This window comes from Hyperolius riggenbachi, chromosome 6 (genome assembly GCF_040937935.1).
Source record: "Hyperolius riggenbachi isolate aHypRig1 chromosome 6, aHypRig1.pri, whole genome shotgun sequence".
Taxonomy (NCBI): Eukaryota; Metazoa; Chordata; class Amphibia; order Anura; family Hyperoliidae; genus Hyperolius; species Hyperolius riggenbachi.
The window spans coordinates 273,637,643-273,664,643 of record NC_090651.1 but is presented as its reverse complement, the minus strand read 5'-3'; the positions used below and the strand labels follow the sequence as shown (position 1 = coordinate 273,664,643).

The 27,001-nt window shown below is 44.1% G+C and overlaps 1 protein-coding gene across 2 annotated transcripts in view; it reads right to left on the bottom strand.

Annotated features, from left to right (window-relative positions):
- DSCAML1 (DS cell adhesion molecule like 1) overlaps positions 1–26,660 on the bottom strand; it is a 406,342-nt gene extending 379,682 nt beyond the window's left edge. For both annotated transcript variants that reach the window (XM_068240886.1, XM_068240887.1), the window contains exon 1: positions 26,516–26,660. In XM_068240886.1, the coding sequence (XP_068096987.1) occupies positions 26,516–26,558 (43 nt within the window). In that variant the 5' untranslated portion in view covers positions 26,559–26,660. The remainder of the gene's footprint in view (positions 1–26,515) is intronic.
- Between the last annotated feature and the right edge of the window lie 341 nt (positions 26,661–27,001).

Below are 27,001 nucleotides of genomic sequence, written 5' to 3'. Positions count from 1 at the left end.
CTATCAGACCTTGAACTGAAAATATATAATTTGCTTTGCTTTTAAAAAGCTAACGAAAGCTTAAAATAAAAATGTTTAGACAGTTAAAAGGTACACTATTGTAGTAGTACAGCTGCCAATTCTGTAATCTTACAGCATCCCCCACTATGTTGTGATATGACCCATGGCAAACAATTGCCTCTGAGAACAAAGTAATAACCTGGAAAAATTGCACTACTTAACTGCTGATCACCTGTGTTTTGAGGGATGGAGAAGCCGGAATGCTTGTATAGACATCAAAATTAAGGCCAAAGCGTTCATGGATGATTGTTTTGGATGGTAGAGTTTGTTGTCTGTATGTATCTAAGGTAACAGATGTTTTAGTTGCAATCAAGTGTTGAATCCAAGTACCTAACAGCCATTTGTGAGGTGACTGGTAAACCATGTGGAAACTTGTGAAGACAAATCCAAAAGGGAAAAACCTGTTACCAGTATATCAAATATCTTATTCAATACAGGTTTGGACCCCCAAAATCTCACTGTTGATACTTCACTGTATGAAGCATTATATGGAGACAAAAGATTGGTTATATTGGGCAATACATAAAAAAATCCATTAGTATTTCAAATTGTAGGTGTCAGATGCAAATTTGTGAGCCCCACCAATCTCCAGGTTTGGGCAGGTTAGATAGATTAGACCCAAAGATTCCTCAATGAGGTTTCTTAAAAGCCACTTGCGTTCTAACTTTTCTACATCCCTCCTGAAAATCAGGAACTCGGTACAGGCATCTGCATTGCCTGGGAAGAAATCTGAGTACGAGAGCGTATATTCCTCCCCATCAGGGCCGCTCCTTGGTGTGAGATCTGTGCGAATGCACACACTTCCATAAATACAAAACAAACAAAAAAAACAAAAACACAGGTCTACCTCCTTGCTGAGTCACACGTGATTGACAAAACGTGTAGGGTGTAACATGTGCAGAAAGGAAAATGTTTGAAAAAGGTTTGCACCAGCGTGCCTGTCAGAGAGGCACAGCAGACAGCCCTTCACAAAACTCAAAGCAAGTGTTCAAGTCATTGCAAGTGCAATACCCTTAATGGATTGATTTGACTGGTTTTGCTAAGGGCTCGTTCCCACTGTTGCGACGCGATTTCGGCCGCATTCCGACGCTTGTAAAAACGCATGCGGATGCGTTTCCACATGCGTTTTTACCCGCGATTTCGCATGCGATTTCGCATGGCAGGGTGCCATGCGAAATTAACCATGACACTGCCAGGGCTAAATAAAATTGAAAAAGGTGCGAAATCGCACGCGAAATCGCGGGTAAAAACGCATGTAACAAACGCATGCGTTTTTACTATTAAATACATTAGCGGCGATTCGCACGGATTCCCGACGCAGGCGAAATCGTTGGCTCTTTTGTGCGTTTTTTTCACGCTGAAAAAAACGCACCTCAACAACGCTACAGTGGAAACAGGCCCATCCACTTGTATTACATGTGCGGATCTGCATGCGTTGGACGCATGCAGATTCGCGATAGTGGAAACGAGCCCTAAGAGTTCACTTGCTGACTGATAATCCATCCAGTGAAACAAGTCTGGAGAGTGAAGTACAGAGCCCCAAGAATATTTCACAGCTTGCTGGCATAATGCAGGGGGTGCTGAAATCAGCCCAAAGGTTACAGTTTGCCCAGTCTAGCAGAGGTGAAATTATTAGGGAGAGTGCTTTTCTATAGGATGCTTTGGTGAAGGAAGCGGTAGATATTTACTATTTGGAGTGCCTAAGCCATAGATACTGGTGGGCACTGATCTTGCATAAAACGTTGAGAAAGTGGGACTAGTATGGCCCGATTAGAAAAGCACATCTGCCACATTTTCAGTCTCCGATCCGAGACGATGGACTTAGTTTGGCAGATTTATTTTACTGGAAAACCTACGGTTATAAAGACTGTTCTGTGCACATATACTGTATGTATGCTATGGTGTTTCTATGATAGAAGCACCTTTTCCTTCTTGGCATTTCCCTGGGTACTGCCCTCTGTTACCATGAGACACCAGGTCATTGGCACCATGACATACAGGGAGTGCAGAATTATTAGGCAAGTTGTATTTTTGAGGAATAATTTTATTATTGAACAACAACAACCATGTTCTCAATAAACCCAAAAAACTCATTAATATCTGTAACGATTGTGGAATCGTCTCCGTGGTCAGCGCACCAGACGTGCGCTGACGCGGCGGATTTCCTCCACAAGCGTATAATTGAGGACACCCAGGCTAGGTGCTATGCACCCGCAGAGGGCAATTCCCACCGGCAGATGGCACTGTGGAGTGCAGGCGAACACAGCCGCTGCACAGCCACAGATGCCAAATGGGAATTGTACAGATCCAGGACAAGGTACAATCAGGCAGGGCTGGATAGCCCACAGGGAACAGAGCAAAGGGAAAGAACCAATGTGTGCCCACCAAACTAGTCACTACCCAGCAACAGCGAACACACAACGGCGGAAACGAAGTAGGAAACGCAATCGCAAAAATGGCGATTGCCAATAGCGACACAAGACTGAGCAGGACAGAGCACAAGGGTAGCAAAGGCACAGCAAATCATACAAAGAGAAAGATAAGGAAAATAAACGCTAGCTGAACGCAAACACCGCACTCATTCGCAACAGTGCACGCGTTCATGCGCGGTCTCCGCGTGTTACGCACAATAGAGACAAGCACGCCTAACTAACCAAAGACAGACAGACACGAAACAGAGAACGCGAGCGCTTGCTTAACGGTTACCTCACCGAGCCTCCAGCAAGTGTTCGTAGCAGACAAGACAGACACACGAAAACAGGGACAAGCGAGAGATAGGATCCACAGCACTAGCGAAAGTGGCCAGCGCGATCCAGGAAGACAGAACAGAAGGATCCACAGCACTAGCGCTAGGCGAGTGCGATCCAGGCAGACAGAGTAGCAGAACAGAAGGATCCACAGCACTAGCGAAAGTGACTAGCGCGATCCAGGTACAGAGTAGCAGAACAGAAGGATCCACAGCACTAGCGCAAGGCGAGTGTGATCCAGGGAAGACAGATCAGAAGGGGCTACCAGTAACAACCGCTGTTCCGGTTAGCACCCAGACACACAGAACGACTTCCTATCGACCACCGCTGGGACAGGACAGTCGCAACAGACAAACAAACAGATAAGCAATCCTAACGGCACTAAAGAAACTGCCTAGTGCAGTCCCCAGAATTACTCCAAGATAACTTCAACAAGAAGCAGCATGGCTGACACTCTCTAGGAGTGTTTACTACAAACCCTGAAGGAATGACCAGCAAAGGACTGTGGGTAATCCCAACCTTTATACTGCCAGTCATCACAGGAGGCAGGTAGGGGATTTGCATAACGAATGTATGCAAATTCCTCAGCAGCACGCTGCAGAACTGACAAAAGGTCTCTCTTAAAGAGACCTGCAGAATGCAGACCTGAACAGTGGTCAAAAAGCTGCCTGCCTGCGCAGGCAGCTACGCGAATTCTCACAATATCAAAGCTGAATATTTTTGAAAGTAGTTTTTAGTTTGTTTTTAGTTTTAGCTATTTTAGGGGGATATCTGTGTGTGCAGGTGACTATTACTGTGCATAATTATTAGGCAACTTAACAAAAAACAAATATATACCCATTTCAATTATTTATTTTTACCAGTGAAACCAATATAACATCTCAACATTCACAAATATACATTTCTGACATTCAGAAACAAAACAAAAACAAATCAGTGACCAACATAGCCACCTTTCTTTTCGAGGACACTCAAAAGCCTGCCATCCATGGATTCTGTCAGTGTTTTGATCTGTTCTCCATCAACATTGCGTGCAGCAGCAACCACAGCCTCCCAGACACTGTTCAGAGAGGTGTACTGTTTTCCCTCCTTGTAAATCTCACATTTTATGATGGACCACAGGTTCTCAATGGGGTTCAGATCAGATGAACAAGGAGGCCATGTCATTAGTTTTTCTTTTATACCCTTTCTAGCCAGCCACGTTATGGAGTACTTGGACGCGTGTGATGGAGCATTGTCCTGCATGAAAATCATGTTTTTCTTGAAGGATGCAGACTTCTTCCTGTACCACTGCTTGAAGAAGGTGTCTTCCAGAAACTGGCAGTAGGACTGGGAGTTGAGCTTGACTCCATCCTCAACCCGAAAAGGCCCCACAAGCTCATCTTTGATGAAACCAGCCCAAACCAGTACTCCACCTCCACCTTGCTGGTGTCTGAGTCAGACTGGAGCTCTCTGCCCTTTACCAATCCAGCCATGGGCCCATCCATCTGGCCCATCAAGACTCACTCTCATTTCATCAGTCCATAAAACCTTAGAAAAATCAGTCTTGAGATATTTCTTGGCCCATTCTTGACGTTTCAGCTTGTGTGTCTTGTTCAGTGGTGGTCGTCTTTCAGCCTTTCTTACCTTGGCCATGTCTCTGAGTATTGCACACCTTGGCACTCCAGTGATGTTGCAGCTCTGAAATATGGCCAAACTAGTGGCAAGTGGCATCTTGGCAGCTGCACGCTTGACTTTTCTCAGTTCATGGGCAGTTATTTTGCTCCTTGGCTTTTCCACATGCCTCTTGCGACCCTGTTGACTATTTTGAATGAAACGCTTGATTGTTCGATGATCACGCTTCAGAAGCTCTGCAATTTTAAGGGTGCTGCATCCCTCTTCAAGATATCTCACTATATTTGACTTTTCTGAGCTTGTCAAGTCCTCCTTTTGACCCATTTTGCCAAAGGAAAGGAAGTTGCCTAATTATGCACACCTGATATAAGGTGTTGATGTCATTAGACCACACCCCTTCTCATTACAGAGATGCACATCACCTAATATGCTTAATTGGTAGTAGGCTTTCGAGCCTATACAGCTTGGAGTAAGACAACATGCATAAAGAGGATGATGTGGTCAAAATACTCATTTGCCTAATAATTCTGCACTCCCTGTATATGGAAGACCCTCTACTTCTTAAAAACCGGTCCTGATGCACAATGCTGTGTAACAATAACAAATACAGATTTCTGTTGCTCTTAAAAATTGTTATATTGTTTTACCTGTCGTATAGAGGCAGGAAATGTACAATGAGGGAACTGTACTAAGACCTTATACAGGGCACCATGAATGTACGTCTTACCCTGCACATGTCTGATTGGCCATTAAACTTATTTTAGTAAACTAAAAGTTAAGCTACTATATATGCACTTGATGGTTTTGCATGAGAAGACGGTGTGAAGGTTTCTCCTAACATCAGTGGCTTCCTCTGGATGCGATGGAAGATCCATAACCAGCGCTACTGTTGTGTCCTCAGCATCCTGTCTCCCATTTGGCTTCAACGTTACCCGCTTCAGATAACAAAAAGTGGATCATATAAAATAAGTCAGCTATGATCATTCCAGGTGACATTTATCCTAGATATGTACGTAGCTTGAGTTGACTAGTACTAGAAAAGTACATTGGAAATTTGGGCAGAGCTGAGACAGGGAACCTTACAGGGAAACTGAAGAGAGAGATATATGGAGGCTGCCATATTTAATTCATTTTAAACAATATCAGCTGCTTGGCAGCCTTGCTGGTCTTTCAGGCATCAGTAATGTCTGAATCACACACCTGACGCAAGCATGTCAGAAACATCTGATCTGCATACTTGTTCAGAGTCTATGGCTAAAAGTATTAGAGGCAGAGGATCAGCATTGCCAATTGTTAAAAAAGGAAATAACTACAGTATGTCAGCCTACATATCCCTGCCACTTCATGTTCACTTTAAAAACTTTCAAATGCCCATGGAAAGGTTTCCTTAAGCAAACTAACCTCAGACAATTCCCAATCTCGGCCAACGAAAAATATTCATCATGGTAAATTGGAGAAGAAAAAAAAAAAAAACAGAACATCTCAGCAAAGCCAGCTGTACCTCCACATGACAGTCACAGGGTTTCCAGACAGTTCACTTTAGTAATTACAGGTACTTCATTTTGTGAACTGTAATGTCTTACTGACAAAGGAGTCATTACTAAAATGGTTAATCGCTAATAATTCCAAGTTAACGGGTGAACTCCACTAGACACAGCTGTCACAATTGGTACCGGCGCTGAGCCTTTTTCATTGTTGTTAAATGGAATAAAATATGACCTGTGACTCCCTGAAATTGCTCACTGTCTCCTACATTGAAGTAGCCGGTTCAAGTGAGTCCTGCATGCGTTTGTCTACCAATGCTCTGTACAATTTCCATTCTCAGTACAAGCTGCTTTTCCCACTGTAGGCAAAAACAGGTAGCGATAACTGCTGGATAGGGTGGTGGAATAGATAAGATGGTTAAAGTATGCACTGTAGTTCCCCATACACCAAAACCTGTCTGCACCTGAGTTCTGACCTCTCTGAGGCCTGGTGCACACCAAAAACCGCTAGCAGATCCGCAAAATGCTAGCAGATTTTGAAACGCTTTTTGTTATTTTTCTGTAGCGTTTCAGCTAGCGTTTTGCGGTTTTGTGTAGCGGTTTTGGTGTAGTAGATTTCATATATTGTTACAGTAAAGCTGTTATTGAACAGCTTCTGTAACAAAAACACCGGCAAAACCGCTCTGAACTGGCGTTTTTCAGAGCGGTTTGCGGTTTTCCTTTACTTAACATTGAGGCAGAAACGCCTCCGCAATTCAAAAAATGCCTCACCCTGGGAGGATTCGTTTCTGCAAAACGCCTCCCGCTCTGGTGTGAACCAGCCCATTGAGATACATTGACCAAGCGGATCCGCAGCCGCAAGCGGCTGCAGAAACGCTAAAAAAGCCGCTCGGTGTGCACCAGCCCTGAAAGAGACCAGGACTCTCACAATGCCCATTCACTGAACAGCACTGAAGCTGGAAACACCTGTCTGCAGACTTTTGCAAAAATCTTAACAACCAGTCGGGACGTGATCCATCATCACAGTCATTTAAAACTAAATCTTGTTGCAGGCAGTCTGAGTCTGCAGTCATTACACACAGTTTAATTTTTGTTTAAGGATACACAGGAAACCACAAAACGGAACACAACATGCAATTTCCTGTCAGATCAGTGCAATTTGCCATCTGATTTCCGTTCATTTTTTTGATTGATTTTCTGATCACTTCTGCACAGGATCCATCAGAAAAACAATCAGAAATCAGATTGGAACTGTTGGAAATTATTGATTGGACCCGTCTATCTGATGGGGAAATTGCATGGTGTGTACCAGGCATTAGGATCTTTGGTCTCCCAACGATGTAAGCCATTGTTTGTGTATTCCTGCTCCTCCCCTTTCCATAGGGAGGAACATGTATGCTTCGACCCCTCAAGCATGCATGCTCATGTGCTGATCTTTCATTGAAAATGCACATGGTAATTGAATAGTACTTTATACAGATGACCATCTACTGTAGCTCAAAGGGAAGCTGAAGGAATACGGACACTGCCATCTTAAATTTCCTTTTAAACCATGCCAGTTGCCTGTATGTCATGCTGAGCTTTTAGCTTCAGTTGTTTCCGGGCCAAACTCTGCAACAAGCATGCAGCCTGTGGAGTCAGACCAGAGTTAAAGCATTTGATCTGCATGCCTATTCTGGGTCAGTGACAAACTAGTTACAGAAGCTGGATTCCCAGTGGTGCATCACACAGTGCACACATTAAAATGGGTGTGAACTGCAATAGAGACCAGCAGACTAGGATGCTAACTTCAATGCACAGTAGTGAAGTGAAATAAGCAAATATTTACCGCGCCTGCCGTTCCCCTCCGTCACTTGCCGTTCTACTCCTCAGCTCAGTCGCGTTATCTTCTGCAACTTGGACAACGTTGGGACGCAGGAGCGGGGCCGGCGAGCTCCTGTTCTGTGACATCCCTGTGCGGCCAAAGGGGAGCAAAACGGACATACTGCGCATGCGCGGTAAAGTAGCAAGTCAAAATGATCTACCTATGTGCAATTTTAATAGCACACTTGTGTATACTGAATGGAAAATTTAAAGCGATCGGGATCTACCATTAAGTCCTTGTGATCTCCCTGGGCACCCCTGCTTTAAATAGTGTTGGTGATAAAATTCAGGATCCTGCACCTGCCGTACACTGCGCTTCAGCACCCAAGTTAGTTGGACAGGGCCACAGGGTTGTGGTCCATGCTGCGCTTCATGTGACTCCAATGCTCTTGGGTGCTGAAGAGCAGATGATTTTTGAACCAAATCCACAGCCTTTGTAAAAATTAGGCAACGGAGTCGGAATAGAGGAGTCGGAGTAATTTTGGGTGTAGTCGGAATCGTGGTTTCATAAACTGAGGAGTCGGATGATTTTTGTAGACTCCACAGGCCTGCTGCTAATGGTGTCCTCGTTCTCCTCCGTTTGAATCTCCTGCCAAAGGAGACTTCGGTAGTCTTCGGAAGCACTCGAGCTCCCAAAGCCCGGCGGCTCAGTACTGCGCTTGCACAATACAGAGCGGCCCATCTTCGGAAGCCTGAGTGCTTCCAAAGACTCCCGCAGCCAGCCCAACGTGGAAGAGAGCAGTGTACGACCCATGGTTCATAGACTGCTAACGGGGGAGCCTGTGAGGGAACGTGGGGACTGTGTGGAGACCAGGAAGGCTGTATACGCAGAGTTCCCCTACCCTGTCCTCAAGACCCACCAACTGTACAGGTTTTGCAGAAAACCACACAAAATCGCAGGTGGAGTAATTAGTGTTGCAGCAGAGCTGATTAACTTCCTCTGTGGATTTCTAAAAAAATAAAATAAAAAAGAATGCAGTGTTAGCGGGCCTTGTGGACAGGGTTGGGGAAAACTGTTCTATAGGCTATAGAACCCAGAGCTTCCCCTACCCTTAGGCGAGTATCTGTTTTTTATTTTCACTTTAGACTCCCTTTTAAAGTAGACCTTAACTGGTGGGGAAAAAAAATTCACTTATCTTGCGGACGCGCTTTACGGCTCTTTACGACGGGGAATGCGGAAGAAGAGGACGCTTTGCCCGAGGACGACTGGCAGTCGTCCGAAAACGAAACAGCCGCGGAGGGAGACCGGAGGGCGCCGAAAGACCGGCGCGGGCACAGGACGGCTGCAGGAGGCTTGAGAAAGCCCCCAGGTAAGTGAATTTTTTTTCCCCACCAGTTAAGGTTCCCTTTAAAAGGGAATGTCCAGGCTCCCTGGAGAAAAAATAAATATAATAATAATAATAATAATAATAATAATAATAATAAGGGAAGAAGATCTGATTCCTCCAGCCCCTCGCAGCTGCTATGTCCCACGTCTGCACAAGCACCGCTGTCAATACAGTCCACATTGTCCATGCAGGCGCAGTAGAGGACAATCCCGCAAGGTTGGCCATTGCAGCGGAGGGGATCGGGAGCCAGAGCGGAGCTGCGGCGTGGGATATAGTGGCTGCCGGGGCTGGAGGAAGCCTCAAGTAGATATTTTTTTGGCTGCCTTTAAACAATACCAATTGCCTGGCAGCCCTGCTGATCTTTTTCGCTGCAACAGTGTTTGAATCACACCACAAACAAGCATGTGGCTAATCTTGTAAGATCTGACAATGTCAGAAACACCTGATCTGCTGCATGCGTGTTCAGGGTCTATGGCTAAAAGTATTAGAGGCTGAGGATCAGCAGGACAGCCAGGCAACTGGTTAAACTGCTTATAAATACGGCGGCCTCCATATACCTCATTTCAGATTCCCTTTATTGCATTGAAAGTTGACCACAGTCAGTTGCCCCCTAGAGCCGTGAACCCCATATAACACACAGTTTCCAGGGGTGGAACCTCAGAACTTAGGTGGACAACTTTGATAGCTGGGAATCATTTTTTTCACAAAACTGACCAATGGTTATTTCTCTCTAATGTGACTCAAACACTGGATTGCAATGTAGATGTCCTTTTGCATTGTGCAGCAAAGAAATGAAACATGGATTCAATCACAATATTTTGATAAAACAAAAACCGTGTTCACGGAATGCTAGCATCATATTGTACACAAATATACATATTTTTAAGAAAACACAACTTGTTAATCAGCATAAAAAAAAACATACACTGTCAAACATCAAATGATGGATTTTTGCTATCAGGATTTTAACTGATCTTCTGTTTACACCCACAAAGGATTCTAGTCCCCGTGCCCATCAACATACATAAATAGACGCAAAACCAACAGAAATCTCCATTCTTATCCATTTTAAATAGCCTAATTGATTCTAAAAATCCAGGCTTGGAAAAGCAAGACAGATAGATGTAATGGTTCAGTCTGATGATACACCCCCCATCACCCACCCTTTCTGCAACCATCCCCCGCCTTCCTGCATCTTATTTCTGTCGCAAACATTAACATAAACAAATGAAGTGCAAAAAACCCGACCCCTGCATCGCACAGCTCCAGCTCCATCCAACTTAACCCCTTCACCACCACGGGCCTTCAGGCAGAGCTCACCGCACAAAAGTGGCCAGCATTGAAAAACCAAAAACACATATTTTGGGCTTAACAAAGGTTTCAATTACAATTTTCTTTTTGTTTCTGATTCATTGCAAAGCCTCATCTCCTCATTAGAGCATCCTAGGGGTGTCTGGCTGTATGCAGTAGCTATAAACGCAACTATCCATTTACCCCTTACCCAGCGGAGGGGAAAGAGGTGCTTAGGGCAAAATGATTCATTTCACTAGAGAATATTTGCTGGGGGGGGGTTCCTGTCCAAGAACACGTATGAATGCGAAATCCTGTAATTCAAGGATCTCATCTGCAAGTACAAATAGAATTTTTTTTTTGAAAAGGTTGATAAACACAGAGGGTGGGGGGAGAATGGTGAAGGCAGAATTTTCACTGCAATGTTTATCCATCAAAAAAATCTGTGGGTTTAATGTGTCCTGTTAGGGAGAAATGATGAGCTGGGAATTGAGAATGTAATTCTGCATCTTTTAATAACGAGGGAGGGAGGAAGGGGGGGGGGGGGGGGGGGTTACTTCCCCTAAATGTGATTCTGTTTCTAAAGAGAACAGAATATCTGGCGTATTTGTATACGCTCCAGTACATCTGTATGTGATCAGGCAAGAACGTCTCAGAAATCTGTGATGGCTCCTTATGATACAACGCATTGCAAAGCAAATTAAGACAAATGGGCTGCACCCCTCCACCCCCTCCTCTCCTTCAGCAGTGGATGGGTTAATGAGCTGGAGATGCAGGAATAATTAGCAGCAGCGCACAGCTTGCTTGCAACATATCCTCCTAACAAAAAAATACAGTAGAAGAGAATTCTAGCTTTGCATTTGCATTCTCCACTGTTTCTGTTTATTCGCCAAGCACAAGGGCAAGGAATGAGTTAATTGAGCTAATTAGAAGACAATGAATGGTGTCCCTTGCAGAGGGATGGTAGCCTTGGACAGCTGAAGAATCTGAGAGAGCCCTAGAGCTCTGACCTGCTGATTATTGAGGTGTCCAAGGTCCATCCCAGCAGACACAGGTTATAGCGGGAGGAGGGAGGCAGCACTGAAGAGGCAAGATAACTCCCGGACCACAATGCAATGTACATACAGTCAGCAGGGTGCAGGTGCACCACACAGGAGATGACAAATGATACTCTATACACATATATAGTGTAAAAACAACATCTTCTATAGAACAACATAGAACACACAGTCACATATACAATAAGGGATTTACAGAGAACACATTTCAGCAACACATATTATAAAGTGTATATAGAGGTGGAATGGGTAGAATTTTTTTCTTAGGAGCTTACAATCTAAATTTGGTTTAGCTGATTACTCGTGATTGCCCAAACGAGGAGTAGCGTTCATTTTGCCAAATTGCACCACTTGACCTTCTACAGATTTCATCGGAACTATGATTGAGACTCCATTGAGCTGTTGTCCCCGTTAGGATGGATGGATGGATGGATGGATGCGATACAAAACTATGCACCCATTCCATACCCGCCGCTCAACCCACCTCGCCACCTGGAAGATTAGAATTATTGCTGTGCCCAATCACAGCTTGGATCAATAAACTTTTTCAAATTGATTAAAATAAGCTTGCAAGGCTCAATAGATTTCCAACAGATTCAGTGAAATGTCAATGAAATATCAGTTGGTGGATGTTTTGCCTAAGGAAACAATAGTGATAAACATCTTGCACATAAATATATACTGTATAGATAGATATAATATATGTACAGTATATTGTTATTTGCTGCCCCAAGCCTGATTTCCCTCCACACACAGCTGCTGCGTGTGCCAGCCATGCATAGGTGTGTGTGTACATGCATATATATGTAGATGTAAACACATGCAGAACCCCTCTCAGAAAATAAGAATCTTCTCCCAACTGATCTAAACTACAGCCCAGGTGTTTGTTTAAAATACTCTGTACCAACAGGTACATAAATGCCATCGCTTACGATGAGCCTGTACTTCTGGAACCATGAAAATGGGATGCACAGAAAAATACACTTGATAAATGGCACAAGTATGGCATTTCAGAAAATTAACCACATTAATAAAACCCACTTCATTATCAAAATTAGACCAATGTATAACATTGTCCTAGGACACGATCCAGTCACAGAACGGAAAAAAGTGTATGTGTTTAAATAAATATGTTTGTGGGTTTTTTGTCTATAGCCCAGCCTAAAAAAAAAAAAAAAAAGAAAAAAAAAATTGTTCAATGTCAAGGACTATTTTCCACTGAGTGGGTATTGTGATCCAATTACAATCGAATTGCAAAAACGCTAGGTACACTTTGAACTGGTTAAAACAGTGTTCGGGATGCGATTTTCCCTGATAGCCATCATCACGCCTGCTGCATTTTTAATGTTATTGGCCGCCTATACAAATTACACTCACCTAAAGGATTATTAGGAACACCATACTAATATGGGGTTTGACCCCCTTTCACCTTCAGAACTGCCTTAAGGCACCATTCACACTAGAAATCGCTAAACGCTAATGCAAACGCTGAGTGATTTTCTAGCTTTTTTTCCCTAGCGATTTCCCAGCAGTTTTTCACTGTATAGACAGCGTTTTCCAGTGATTAGCGTTTTGTGATTTCTAGTTCAATATAAAGCCTACAGACTCGCTCAGAAAATGCTGCAGGTTACAAGTTTGCGTTTCAGCAAATCGTAAATCGCTTAGATGAGAACACTTCAATACACTTTCATTGTACACAAGTTTTTCAAAACGCTAGCGATTTCCAGTGACGCTGAAATCGCCTGAAAAGCGCTCTAGTGTGAATGGTCCCTAATGCTACGTGGTATTGATTCAACAAGGAGCTGAAAGCATTCTTTAGAAATGTTGGCCCATATTGATAGGATAGCATCTTGCAGTTGATGGAGATTTGTGGGATGCAAATCCAGGGCATGAAGCTCCTGTTCCATCACATCCCAAAGATGCTTTATTGGGTTGAGATCTGGCGACTGCGGGGGCCATTTTAGTACAGTGAACTCATTGTCATGTTCAAGAAAACAAATTTGAAATGATTTGAGCTTTGTGACATGGTGCATTATCCTGCTGGAAGTAACCATCAGAGGATGGGTACATGGTGGTCATGAAGGGATGGACATGGTCGGAAAATGCTCAGGTAGCCCGTGGCATTTAAACAATGCCCAATGGGCACTAAGGGGCCTAAAGTGTGCCAAGAAAATATCCCCCACACCATTACATCACCACCACCAGCCTGCACAGTGGTAACAAGGCATGATGGATCCATGTTCTCATTCTGTTTATGCCAAATTCTGACTATCGAGACCCATCAGACCAGGCAACATTTTTCCAGTATTCAATTGTCCAATGTTGGTGAGCTCATGCAAATTGTAGCCTCTTTTTCCTATTTGTAGTGGAGATGAGTGGTACCCGGTGGGGTCTTCTTCTGTTGTAGCCTATCCGCCTCAAAGCTGTGCATGTTGTGGCTTCACAAATGCTTTGCTGTATACCTCGGTTGTAATGAGTGGTTATTTCAGTCAACTTTGCTTCTATCAGCTTGAATCAGTCGGCCCATTCTCCTCTGACCTCTAGCATCAACAAGGCATTTTCGCCCACCAGACTGTCGCATACTGGAATATTTTTCCCTTTTCACACCATTATTCATAAACCCTAGAAATGGTTGTGCGTGAAAATCCGAGTAACTGAGCAGATTGTGAAATGCTCAGACCGGCCCCTCTGGCACCAACAACCATGCCACGCTCAAAATAGCTTAAATCGCCTTTCTTTCCCATTCTGACATTCAGTTTGTAATTCAGGAGATGGTCTTGACCAGGACCACACCCCTAAATGCAGTGAAGCAACTGCCATGTGATTGGTTTATTAGACAACTGCATTAATGAGAAATTAAACAGGTGTTCCTAATATTCCTTTAGGAGAGTGTATAATAGATAATGTTCTGCCCCCTGCACGCCTGGCAGAACCACCGAACAGTCAATCAGATTTTGTCCACTGAGGTCAGTGGGGAGATTTAGAAGGCTGCCATTCTCACAGCAATAAACCTAGAGTCCCCAAACTTGGCACAGTTGGTCACTTGGTGACCGAGGTTAAAAATTTAGGGAGAGTGGACAGAGGGTAAAACAGCCAATCCCATTTCAGCCATTCATCTTACATAGGAAAATGCCGAGTCCACAACTAACCTTACCACCACCCAGTGGGCGCCTAACCTTAACTCCCTCCTACTAAGCAACTAATCATGACCTCGTGGGTACCCTCTCATTACCCTAAAACAAATTTGGGTGCCCACAGGTGCTGCTATGCGAACTGTGGAGGCCTCTTTCAGCTGTTCCAGCTGGAGAGGCCCACTGGTGGAATGCAACCAGACCCAGCAGGGAGTGAACAGGAAGGTGATCAGGGTTTACATTGTACTGCATTATGTCATGAACTTGATAAAGGTGTATGTGTCACTCTGAAACATCGTTGTTGTTACTCTCAACACGACAAGATTGCAATAAACACTAAAGAGCAACTCTGGACGGTGCCGACTTTACTTCATAAAGATATGTGGTGATCCATTGGCCTGGCACGTCGCTTGATCATTAAAGACAGTGTGTATTACTACTAGTACACATGGGGCCAATACTGTTTACATGTGGCAGGCGGGAATGGTGGATGCTCCTTATGAGCCAACAGATTGAGAATACTTTGTACAGATAATTTAGGGAAACTCTCAAACTACTGAAAAAGAGGTAAAAAAACTGTACACTCAAAACTGTAGAACCAATTTGATAACACTGGATGAAAGTTTGTACAATCATATTGCACAGTTTATGGATGGAATGAAGAGAATAGAAAAGGCAATCGGCACTGCAGGTGCTTTATTCCAACAGCGAGGCACAGTATTGCAGTACAAAACATTGCAGCTAAAAAAAGGTCACATACCATCTTGTGGAGTGTGGTGGTGCGGGGGACAGGTGCCGGACAGCCGTTTCGCGCTATAAATGCGCTTCCACAGAGGCTAGGATGCGGGGCTCCCTCCTGCCGGGCATAAATAGATTGTAAACTCGGCATATCTGCACCGTTTGGTGCCACCCATAGCTCCCCTGATTGGTCCATACTGCCTCACACTTCTATCTGAGCATGCAGATTGCACCAAAGTGGGAGAAGAGTGTGTGTGAACCCTGCCTGCATCATTCCAGTGCTAGCAGTCCCGAGCTGCAGTGCCAACTATCCCCCCCCCCCCCCCTCCTCTTGCTCACACTTGTACAGTTTATGGTTGGCAGCAACCAAGGTTGTACAATATAAAACATTTAGGCTGTTTTCATAACGGGACATTGCGTTTTAATACAGCTTTAAAGTCGCAACGCGTCTGCGTTTAGAGGTAACACTGCAAGCAGTGAGTTACCATAATGCAACATTTTTCCTTGCGACGTTAACTTAGCACTGTGAACATCCCATAGAATTATCATTGCAGTGCAGTTAGCTGTGTTATAAGACTTTATAATGCAGCTCTGTAACAGTGAATGCAGTGGCACACTCTGTGAATGCAACCTTAATTTACACTTTGGTGAAAGTTATGCAAGAATCGGCAGGTGCCAGGGTAGTAACGCGCCTGCTCCCCTGTAAATCATTCTTTACCTGAAACTAAGCCCCCTTCAGCAAAACCGCCATGGCGGTTGGTACCCAAAGTGTTTCTGTAGCTTTATGGTCAGCCCCACCTGTGTTCCTTAAGCAGCCACCTATTAAGCCACAGCTGCCAGGCTGGGAGCAGCTGCAGGAGTGCAGGTGGGGTGGTCAAAGAGCTTCAATAAAATAATAAAAATTGGGGCAAAAACCACCACAAGGGTCTTGTTGCCAAGCCCCCAATGCCCCCACCCACCCCCGTTTCAGGCATCAGACAGAGTGATTTACGGGTGAGTCACTATCGCCCTGGAACCTGCCAATTCTTGCATAACTTTCACAGAGGTTTACATTAAATGTTTTATATTTTACAACCTTGGTCCTTTGTAAAACTCCAATCAAATTCTGACTGCTGTCCCTGGAACCACCAGGGTTCATATTAAAAAGTACTATAAAGTATGTAGGTCTATGCATGTCACATTGACAGAAAGTACAGTATGATCTACTCAATGGGGACACAGACATCAGTGAAGATCTGAAAGAAAGGGGCGGGGAATCTCCTGGAGCTGGGTTTTAAAATGACCACTTGCTCACTTTATAACATCTCTAATGCTAAACTTGAGGATACCTTAGCTCTCATAAATTTTAAAAACAGAGGGAGCAGGCATGTGCAGTAAGTAGTCATGCCCACTGCTGTTCTTCTCCAACCCCCTCCGTTATCTTATTCTCGAAGCTACTTCTGGGTCAGCCAGGTCGGCGAGCAGTGTTTCTTTGATCGCACGTGCTCTGCAGCACCAGCAGCGACCTGGCCAAAACGGAACCAGCTTTGAGGGGTCCTTAAAAAAAGGTAAAAGAAGAAGGGGGGGGAAGCAGTGGGCATGAGGGCTACTTGCTACAAATGCTGCCCCCCCCCCCTCATTTTACAAAAGCCAAGGTATCCGTTAGCGGGTGTGTGCATGCGCATGTAATGCAGTACAGAGGAATGACTATAAAGGCATATAGTGTTCCTCAACCCTCTCCTCAAGGCCCATAAACAGTGCATGTTTTGTAAAAAAAATCCGGTGGCAGTTAATGAGCTCTGCTGAGACACCAAATTATCACCCACCTGTGAATGCTTGTGGTTTCCTGCAACACATGCACGGTTTGTGGGCCTTGATGACAGAGTTGGGGAACTTTGGGCCTAGTAGACACAAGTCAGTATTCACTTCTAATCAATGAACAATCTGATCAAATGATTGGATGAAATGAAGTCTAAGGGCTCGTTTCCACTATCGCGAATCCACATGCGTCTAACGCATGCGGATTCGCACATGTAATGCAAGTGGATGGGCCTGTTTCCACTGTAGCGTTGTTGAGGTGCGTTTTTTTCAGCGGTGAAAAAACGCACAAAAGAGCCGCAGAATTCGCCTGCGAGTGGAATGCATGCGAATCGCCGCTAATGTATTTAATAGGAAATTTGCATGCTGTTTTGGTATGCGAATTTGCATGCGAATTTGCATGAAATCAATGGAAAAGCACATCAGCATTGCCATGGTTAAATTCGCATACATTGTCATCCATGCGACTTTTCATGCGAATTCACAGGAAAATTCGCATGCACATCTGCATGCGAATTTTGCCGCAGCGATTTCACAACGCAATAGTGGAAACGAGCCCTAACTATTTCATAGTTCTTTGAGCGATTGCATGTGTTGGTAAATACTGATGTGTTGTGCACTAGTTACACTGTGTATATGCACAAATGACCGATCGATGCACTTTGCCAAGGACTAGAACCTAGGGCTGTGGAGTCGGTACAAAAATCATCTGACTTTAACTCAGTTTATGAAACCACCGACTCCAGGTACCCAAAATTGCTCCGACTCCACAGCCCTGAGAGAAGCTATGCTAATTTATATGGAAGGAAAGCAGCTGTTTGTACACTGATCTGGATTGACAGATCTGTGATGACTCAGGAAATTAAATCTGTATGAACAATTGATTGTCCAAAGAGTAGGGCATGTCTTATGCTGGGGATACACGGTACGTTTCTGTACCATGTATCGACCAGCTGATCCGGCCAGCTGATAATATTCAGCTGACCCGATCAAGCCGCTCGACCCCCGCCCGCTCGATCCCCACTGGCGGACAATGGCAGGGAATAGAGCGCTGATAAGGAAGCGCCGGCGTGGACGAGCGGTAATCGATCCGCGTGCAGGAGCGGGGACGCGGCTGGGGTCGATCCGGCAGCTAATCGGCCGCCGGATCGACCCGTGTATTCCCAGCATTAAATAGGCAAAGGCTCTGTTCCCACTTGAGCTGAGAGTGGACATTTTTTTGTCCAATCTCTGCTCATCGCAAAATTGTGAACGGCTCCTTTTTTAGTATTAGGAGCTGTTCACACTTTTCATGTTCCAGTGGATCCATTGCGATAAGCAGGGCGCACTTCTGTTCAGTCCGTGATAATCCCAGGCGTTCACCACATAGCCTATGGGGGTAACATCTGCCCTGGGCTACAGCGGACACTACACTGGCCATTCCTGCTGGCTGCACGTGATCCGTTGGAAGGTGGGAAAACAGCCTAAGAAAGCACTCTCTATGGCCCAGTGCACACCAAAAACCGCTAGCAGATCCGCAAAATGCTAGCAGATTTTGAAACGCTTTTTCTTATTTTTCTGTAGCGTTTCAGCTAGCATTTTGCGGTTTTGTGAAGCGTTTTTGGTGTAGTAGATTTCATGTATTGTTACAGTAAAGCTGTTACTGAACAGCTACTGTAACAAAAAACGCCTGGCAAACCGCTCTGAAGTGCCGTTTTTCAGAGCGGTTTGCGTTTTTCCTATACTTAACATTGAGGCAGAAACGCCTTCCGCAATCCAAAATCTGCAGCAGCCCGGGAGTATGCGTTTCTGCAAAACGCCTCCCGCTCTGGTGTGCACCAGCCCATTGAAATACATTACCCTAGCAGATCCGCACCCGCAAGCGGATCGCAAACTGCAGCCGAACCGCTCTGGTGTGCACTAGGCCTTTATGTGCAAACAGCAAGTGCATTATACCATACACGTTAATAAGTTAGAATAACGTGTCCCATTATAATGCACAGATGTGAGCAGCCCCCTAGAATTGTATGGGCAGTGAGTTGACATGCAGAATTACTACAACTGATGCAGTGTGAGTGCAACTGTAGAAATGGTGTCTGCCAGCCTCAGGGATGTACAACTGTAGATAACTGGGAGTCCTAGTAGGATAAAAGGTTCATCAAACCTCTCATTCAACAGTCCAAACTATACAATAGATTCCCATACACAACGTTTTGGGCCTGTTGCCCTTGATGACAGGCCCAAAACGTTGTGCTGGTTTTATGCTGTATCACTGCTATTTGATGAAATTAAAGAAGATGGAGATCTATATCCATGGAGGTTCAAGTCCTGTATGGGAATCTGTAGTATGGCTTGCAGTGTGAATGCACCCTAAAGTACACACCATGCAATTTCCCATCAGATAGATGGATCGATAGATAATTTCTGACAGATCCGATCAGATCTCCAATTGCTTTTCTAAACACTTCCGATCGTTCTTCTGATCAATTTGCATGGAAGTCTGATCGGACCTGTCGGAAATTATCTATTCGACCCATCTATCTGACGGGAAATTGCATGGTGTGTACCAGGCTTAATGCTGGGAATACACGGTTCGTTTTTGAGCCATTTAGATGGCCCGATAGATAATTTACGACATGCTCGATCGTTTCGCCGCTTGATTTGTGATAGCAGTGAATGGAAAAAGATAAGAAAAACGAGCGGAAGATAAGAGAACCGACTGCAGAATAGAGCAGCAAAACGATCGACCAAGAGAATCGAGCGTCAAAAACAAGCAGTGTATGCCCAGCATAATAGGCCCTTTTCCACTGTGAAACACAATTGCACTATATGTCATCCGCAATTTTTTTTTTTTTTATGCGATCTGATGGGTGTACAGCACATTTGCAGAGCATTTGCGATGGGAGAACATTGAATTGCTATGCGATTTTCCTACGCCCCTATACTTTGCAACGAGGCTCAAACGCGTGTAAGATGCAGCAGTCCCTATGTTTGCAATGGGGGGGGGGGGGGGGGGGGACCCAACACTTTTGCAAAACCCTTCTAGTAGAAAGGTTCTAAGTGACTGTTCCTAGTTGCAACACTTTAGGGCCTGTACATACTAGCTGCATTGCACTACGTTTTTATAAATCGTATACTTTATTTTATTTTTTTCAGTCCTAAAACCCTTTTAAAAAAATAATGAAAATTGTGATGAGCAGTAAACAGTGGTGCGAGGAAAAATCGCAATAACAGTCACTGCATTGCTTTAGGAGTGCGGAGTTTAAAAAAAATATATATATATAAATAATGTGTGTGTGTGTTGCGATTTTTTTTTTTTTTTTGGGTCAAATCCCAGGAGACTGCACAACTTCCTGTTGAAGGACTTGAAGCTGATCACTAATTACAAGAAGGAGAGGGGAAAAAAACGCATTAACAATTTGCAAAAGCGCAAGCATGCGACTTTAAAATCCCATTGCGATTGGCGATTTTCAGTGTGTACAGGCCCTATGTTTCTTTTACTTGCATGGACTGAATGGATGCCCAGAAAAGTACCACATGGAGGTGGTGTGGCAGCTGACATAGTATAACTGATCAGCAAATGGAGTTCTAGCCGTTGGTTATCATGCCTGCATGCATTATACAAGTGTCAATAGCAAATGATGAATGACCCTCCAATCTCTTATCACCTAAGCTCTTCCTATAAGCCTCTGTACAAGTTATGACTTGCCCTGTATCTAGAACACAGGCCCCTCTCTTCTCTCACCTTGAATATTTGTATTGCACTCCTGGCAACACAAACGGATTTGTTGTTAAAAGATGGCAAACAATGACAGCCGGCCGGAGCAGTTACAGAGTGCTGTATACATACAACAGGTAAAAGGGCAGAGCTTCCTGTGATCTTCATACAATCATTCAGATCAAGCATAATTTACAGTCAGATGTGAAACAGACCTCCACACAAGGCAGATTACAAAGGCTGCTCTGCATGTTACGTGCACAGGCTCTGCTATTGTTTTGCTCTTTAGAATCTACGCTGCTAATAATGGAGATCAGCAATGAGCATTTGATTTATGTGGAAACCAACGTGTTACTTTGTAACCAAACAGAAGACCTTTTCAGAGACGTGTGCGGTGTGACCTGGCAGGTCTTCATTACTGAGCAAGGCTTCTCAATGGCCAAAGTTATGAAGACTCTGCAAGCATAAAAAGGCTTTGGCCTAGTTTACATAGACAGCTTCCCAGCATTTAGACCCACAGAGCTTTTATTTTTTTGAGCGTTTAGGGAGCGCTTTAAATCCCGAGCGTTTTCTCTAAACGCTCTGCCAATGGAAATGGATTTGACAGATTCCACTAGAGCGATTGTAATCAGGGAAATCGCAATCACAAGACATGCAGCATTTTGGCAGCGTTTCCATTTAAATGAATTGTATAGGAGCAGGGAAAGCGCTCCCAAAATCATCTGAAAAGCGCTAACACAAATCACTAGCGATTGCTATAGCGTTTTCTAGTGGGTTCCAGGCCTTAAACGTATTTAGACCTGTGGGAAATCTCCATTCATGCCACAATAACCATATACACAATAGGGGGCTTAGGGCCATGCAGTGCCCAGGGACCTATTTGTGAGGAAAATGCCCACACACATCCAATTACATCCATACATGCCATGTGCCACAGCATGCCTAGTGTCACCAGAAAACCATGCAATAAAACACTTAGGCTCCTTGCACATTATTTGTTTGAATCAATAAAATGGTTAACACGCTAAGCAGCACTGGTTAAGGGCTCTTTCACATTAGGGCAAATTTTCTGCGTTTCAACGCAAAGGGTAAAGTTTGCGTTACCCAAGGTGAAATGAAAGTCCATAGACTTTAATTTTAGCTTTCACATATAACGCAGCCTTTTTGTGCGTTGCGTTACACTGCACCCAGGCGCAGTTTTTCGGCCGACGCTAGCTTTATGCGTTACAATGTTAGTCAATGTAAAAACGCACACTATGTGCGTTTTTAATCCGTTAACGCAGGCAATCAGTCCCAGAATGCAACAGAGGAACAATGTAGAAAGTTGAAAACTAAAAGAAAAAAAAAAAATTACCTGCGTTTTTCTATGTGCTGTAACGCATTGAAAACAGATTAAAAACGCACACTCACTGCAGTGCAAAGCATATCAAAACGCATTAAAACGCATACAACAAAACGTATGCTTTGAGCATTCTCCAACGCAAGCTCTGATGTGAAAGAGCCCTAAACCAGCGAGGGCGCGGTCCTGTTGCATTGCGTTTGCGCTCCTTTGAAGTGCCACGCGATATGATGTAGTGTGACTGCAATACTTTACTAGCGCAGCCGCTACTACATTAAGGTCCTGAGCCCACTAACGCTTTTGTCCGCTTTTCAGCATCTGTAACATTGATGTGCAACTGAAAAGCAGACACAACTGCGTCAGTGGGCTCAGGCCCTAATTAACATAGTAACAGTCGTGCTACTTCAAAGAAGCGCGCATAACTTTAACAGCACAAGCTACACAACAGGAGCGCGTGTATAGTGCCCTCGCTGGTTTAACCCACGCTGCTTAGGCCAATAACCTTTAATGAATCAACCTGTACGTCTGTTGTATTGGTTCGCAATGGACAATGTCATCACTTCACAATATTATTCCTATGGGGCTAGCACATTGTTGTTGTGTAGCGATGTGCTGGGTTCCATCAGAATAACGTGTTGCATGCTATGCATTTACAGTGGCAGTGACGCATACTTTCAATGGTACTGTATGTGTCTTATGGATGCAAGTTTGTCAGCGTTGCGATTCTACTGTAATGCAACATACATTGTGCGCAAGGAGCCATAGATTTCAGCTGGAAAAAACCTTTCATAGTCTGTATGCGCTTTTCTAGGCGTTTTATAAAAAGCTGGTGCAATTAAGCCTACGTGACTATGGAGCGACTGACTGAACGTAATCCATCCGCTGGTTACAGTAGTCATCTAGACACAGGCGACAATGCACCAAAATGCTGAGAAACTGTCTCCACTGAATATTGACTAAATCTGATCAGAATAAACAACAGCTGGGCCGTTTTCCGGTACGCCCTTCAGCTCGGTGTACAATGAGCCCATTGATCGCAGCCCACTCAACTGAAAATTTCTGCCATGATTTTACTTCACTCAGTTTCACTCCCCTAAATTAATATTGAACAGTCTCAATGAGAAGTGTCGATACTTGTAGGTCAGATCAGTGTTTCTGCCATTATTGTAGGTTTTGTCAATTAAATTCGTCTGAATCAATTAATCAACCGGTCACTGAATGCAGCAAATATTAATCAGTCTGATATTGGTAATCTCCAATAGCTCAGATCGTCACATCTTCCATGTCTTGATTTGATCTTATTCCTTTCAATCAACTCTCGGAAATAAAGAGCAAACTGATTGGCCAATGGGAGGTTATAACATTTGTTTCTGCTGATATCTTTGCACTGACAATTCCTTTTTTTGGGAGGGTTAGAATGAAGGGTAGTCTACTGTAGTTAAAGAATACATGAACCTTCATAACACATCTTGACTCGTGCTTCCATGGCACCGCTATGAGGAAGCCCATGTTTCCACTTCAAAATGCCTTTACCCTTCGCCAACCCTATACAGTCTGAACAACACCCATGTAGTCATGATGGCTTCTGTTTAGCAAGGGCTACTGACAGAGCAGCTATGCTGTATGATTAGCGTTAGGCTTTCTGCAGGAGTCATGCATTCATTTTGACTTTGTAAAAAAAAAAATATAGTATTTGCATGTATTCACCAGCAAGAAGTATTTCTATCACATGCAATTCAACCCCTTATTACGCCAAAAGACAGGTTTTCGGTTGCTTTAATTTACAAAAATCCAAGTGGTTCTGGATCCTCTGTGAGTTAAAGTCAGTGGCTTCTGTAAGGGTGAGGTTAAATGCCAAGAACCCTTTATAACTGTTCCTTCCCACACCTTTGTGCCACTTAATAATTGTACCCAGAGATAATGCACCCAGATTAAGTCAAACAGGTAATATGCTGCTTTTTGTGGACCTGGACAGAGAGTCCTCAGGCAAAGTGGATGGCCATACACCCTTGAATCAAGTGACCAGGTCCCACCACACTTTGTCTCGTTGACTTGGCTATGAAATCGAGGAGGCACATACGCATTGGAAGGCTCATTCCATTTTCCACTGAAAATTTCCAACATGTCTGAAAATCTGCATGCCATGATGAGCACAAGATTACTGGTCTACGGTTAACCCATACACTGCCTGATTGTCATACAGGATGCTGGAATACCTAACACCACCATAAATAAGGAACACATGAATTTAGAACAACATATAGTCTCTCTTTCCATAACAATTCGCCTGAGAGTTTCAATAATTCTGGTTTCTCAGCCACAATCTCTAAAACAGCAAGAAATTCTTCAATCAAGCATCATTATGGGGTGACGATCTTTCCTAAATGACAGAATCATTACTGAATGTGCGTTAATATAAATAAACAGATCTATTAAAAGCTGCCTTGTTTTACTAGATTAAAACACACCTAAAAAGGGATTTGTTAGCTGGCCACACAAAACTGAATTCTGCAATTTTACTACTATATGGCAATGAGTACAAATCACAAAAAAGCCTTTGTTAGCCAATTGGTGGCAATTTGTCAGGCAAGACCATATTTTTAGCATACCAAATTTTATTACGGAAACCTCCAAGTTGATAAACCACATCTCAAATGGTGACAGTCCCCTGAAAATGGCACACAAGTCATGGTTACTGCCATGTATTAATGCCATCAGTGCAATGAAATCCTAAATTCCATTTCCTGGCACTGACACTAAAGACAGGTTAGAGGACACAAACTCCACTTTGGCCCTTGCAACAGGCAATATCATTACACAAGGGCATCCTATGGAAGTTAGCTGCCAGCACATACTAGTGCTCTGCAACATTACAGTGTTCTGCGCTTCAGTGCTCTGCTCTTGACAAAAATGGATGTTGTGCACACTGCAGAGGCAAAGAGCCTGGCGATGTACTGCAGACACTGAGCAAATAGGGCAGAAGTTTGCCTGTCCCTGTGCTCTCTCACTTGGAAACTATTAAGTTCACTTGCAAAGGCACCACTACATATACTGTGCTGCAACCCCTGCCTGTGCACTTTAAGCTTTGCTAGCTTGCTGCTTCTCAATTATCCAAAGCTTTACTAGAACAGTGATTAGTGCTCTACGGCCAAATGATAATAACATCCGATGAAAACATGAACTCTGGTAACCAGGTGTGCTAAAGTATTGTGGTCAGCCCCTTTCCTTATCTCCACGCTCATGGCTGCTATACAATGCTTCATCCAGTGGCATCCAGAGCATCTCTGCCAGCCTATCACGCTTATATATGCAAACAAGGAGGCAGCATTTAACCATAGGACTTCCATTTACCTAGGTGCATTCATAGGCATTGTTATGTGATGATGCTGAAACACTTTAGTCACTTCACACTATTTTCATTCATTTTTATGATTTCCAATGCCAGGCGAACCCCAATCTTTTATGTAAAATTCTACAGCCCCTCCCAAAATTAGTAATTAACCCCTTTCATTCCAAAGCGTGTTCTAACAGCCTGCCTACATAGTCAAACAAAAAAGGACAGTCGGAACAAGGAGCCATTTAAAGGTGCCCATTAACGGTACAATTTCTTCATCAGAGGTGATCTTTCGATGCAATTGTTATGCTCAAAAGTAATCAGAAAGCAATTCTCGATTATTCACATAATCAGGTTGATTGGGGTATTTTTTCTCTTCCAATTCCACCGCTGAATCAAAATTCCAATCAATTAAATTCAATGTTCCAATTGACAATAGAATCGTTTTACATCTATTTTCGCCACACACTGTCCAGTTTTCTGTACAATTAATCATAAAAATGACAATGAAAGGTCCCATCTGATAAATAAAAATTGTACTATTAAACTATTGACGAGCACCTTAATGCATGCAAGAAATCCATGTAGTTATGTACATTGTATACAGGCACACAGGAGAGAGAGGCAAACAATCGTGACTGTATGCATATGTATGCACAATGACTCCATCCATCCTCTGGCTGCTATGTAAAGTATCTGCACACCGGGGCTCACTTTACCAACCGAAACAGATTTGTTAAACAAACAAGGAGGAAGCAGAGGAGGAAAGTGACCAGGTGAGCCTGGGTGACAACGTGCAGCTGAAGTACAGCGAGTAACACTGGCCGTCCACGTAACACAGGCAGAAACTTACACGTACGGATCATCACTATAGCAGGGTCTCTATACACCCCCATATATACACCCCACAGCAAGAACTAGCACAGGAACTCTGCCAGGGGTCCACGGAGACCAGCCGCAGGTAACAGGTCATTCCAATACAGGATGCCCAGAGCATCGCTACTGCTATGGAGGCGCCACGGGCACGGAACTCACCTTTCTGCACTGAACACAGCAGGAAGAGAGTTACCAGCAACATTCCATAAAGAGAAGGGATATGCCGGGGTGTGAATCCCTCATCAGATCCCGAGCTGTCCCTCCTCACTCAGCAGCCCTCACTGCTCCTCATCCAGGAGCCGCTCCTCCTCTACTGTCATCAGCAGCAGCAGCAGAGCCCAGCCCTCTCCACACGGGGACCGAGCCCAAGTTCTGAGCGCAGCAACCTATGGAAATCAGCCGCTAATCAAGCTGCACGTTCACAGAACAGCCCTATGCCAAGTGCCTGCAGCCCAGCCCAGAGAGCACAACTTTGTGAGGCGGCAACAGAGGGGCAGCTTCTGTGGAAAAATCATTATTATTGAAACCTTGTCTTATGCTACATACACTTGAGATAAAAGTCTTTGGAAAATGAAAGATCACAGACCAATTTTACCCCCTTCCATGTAGTATGAGAGCCATACCTACACAGTCTATTCTATGGAG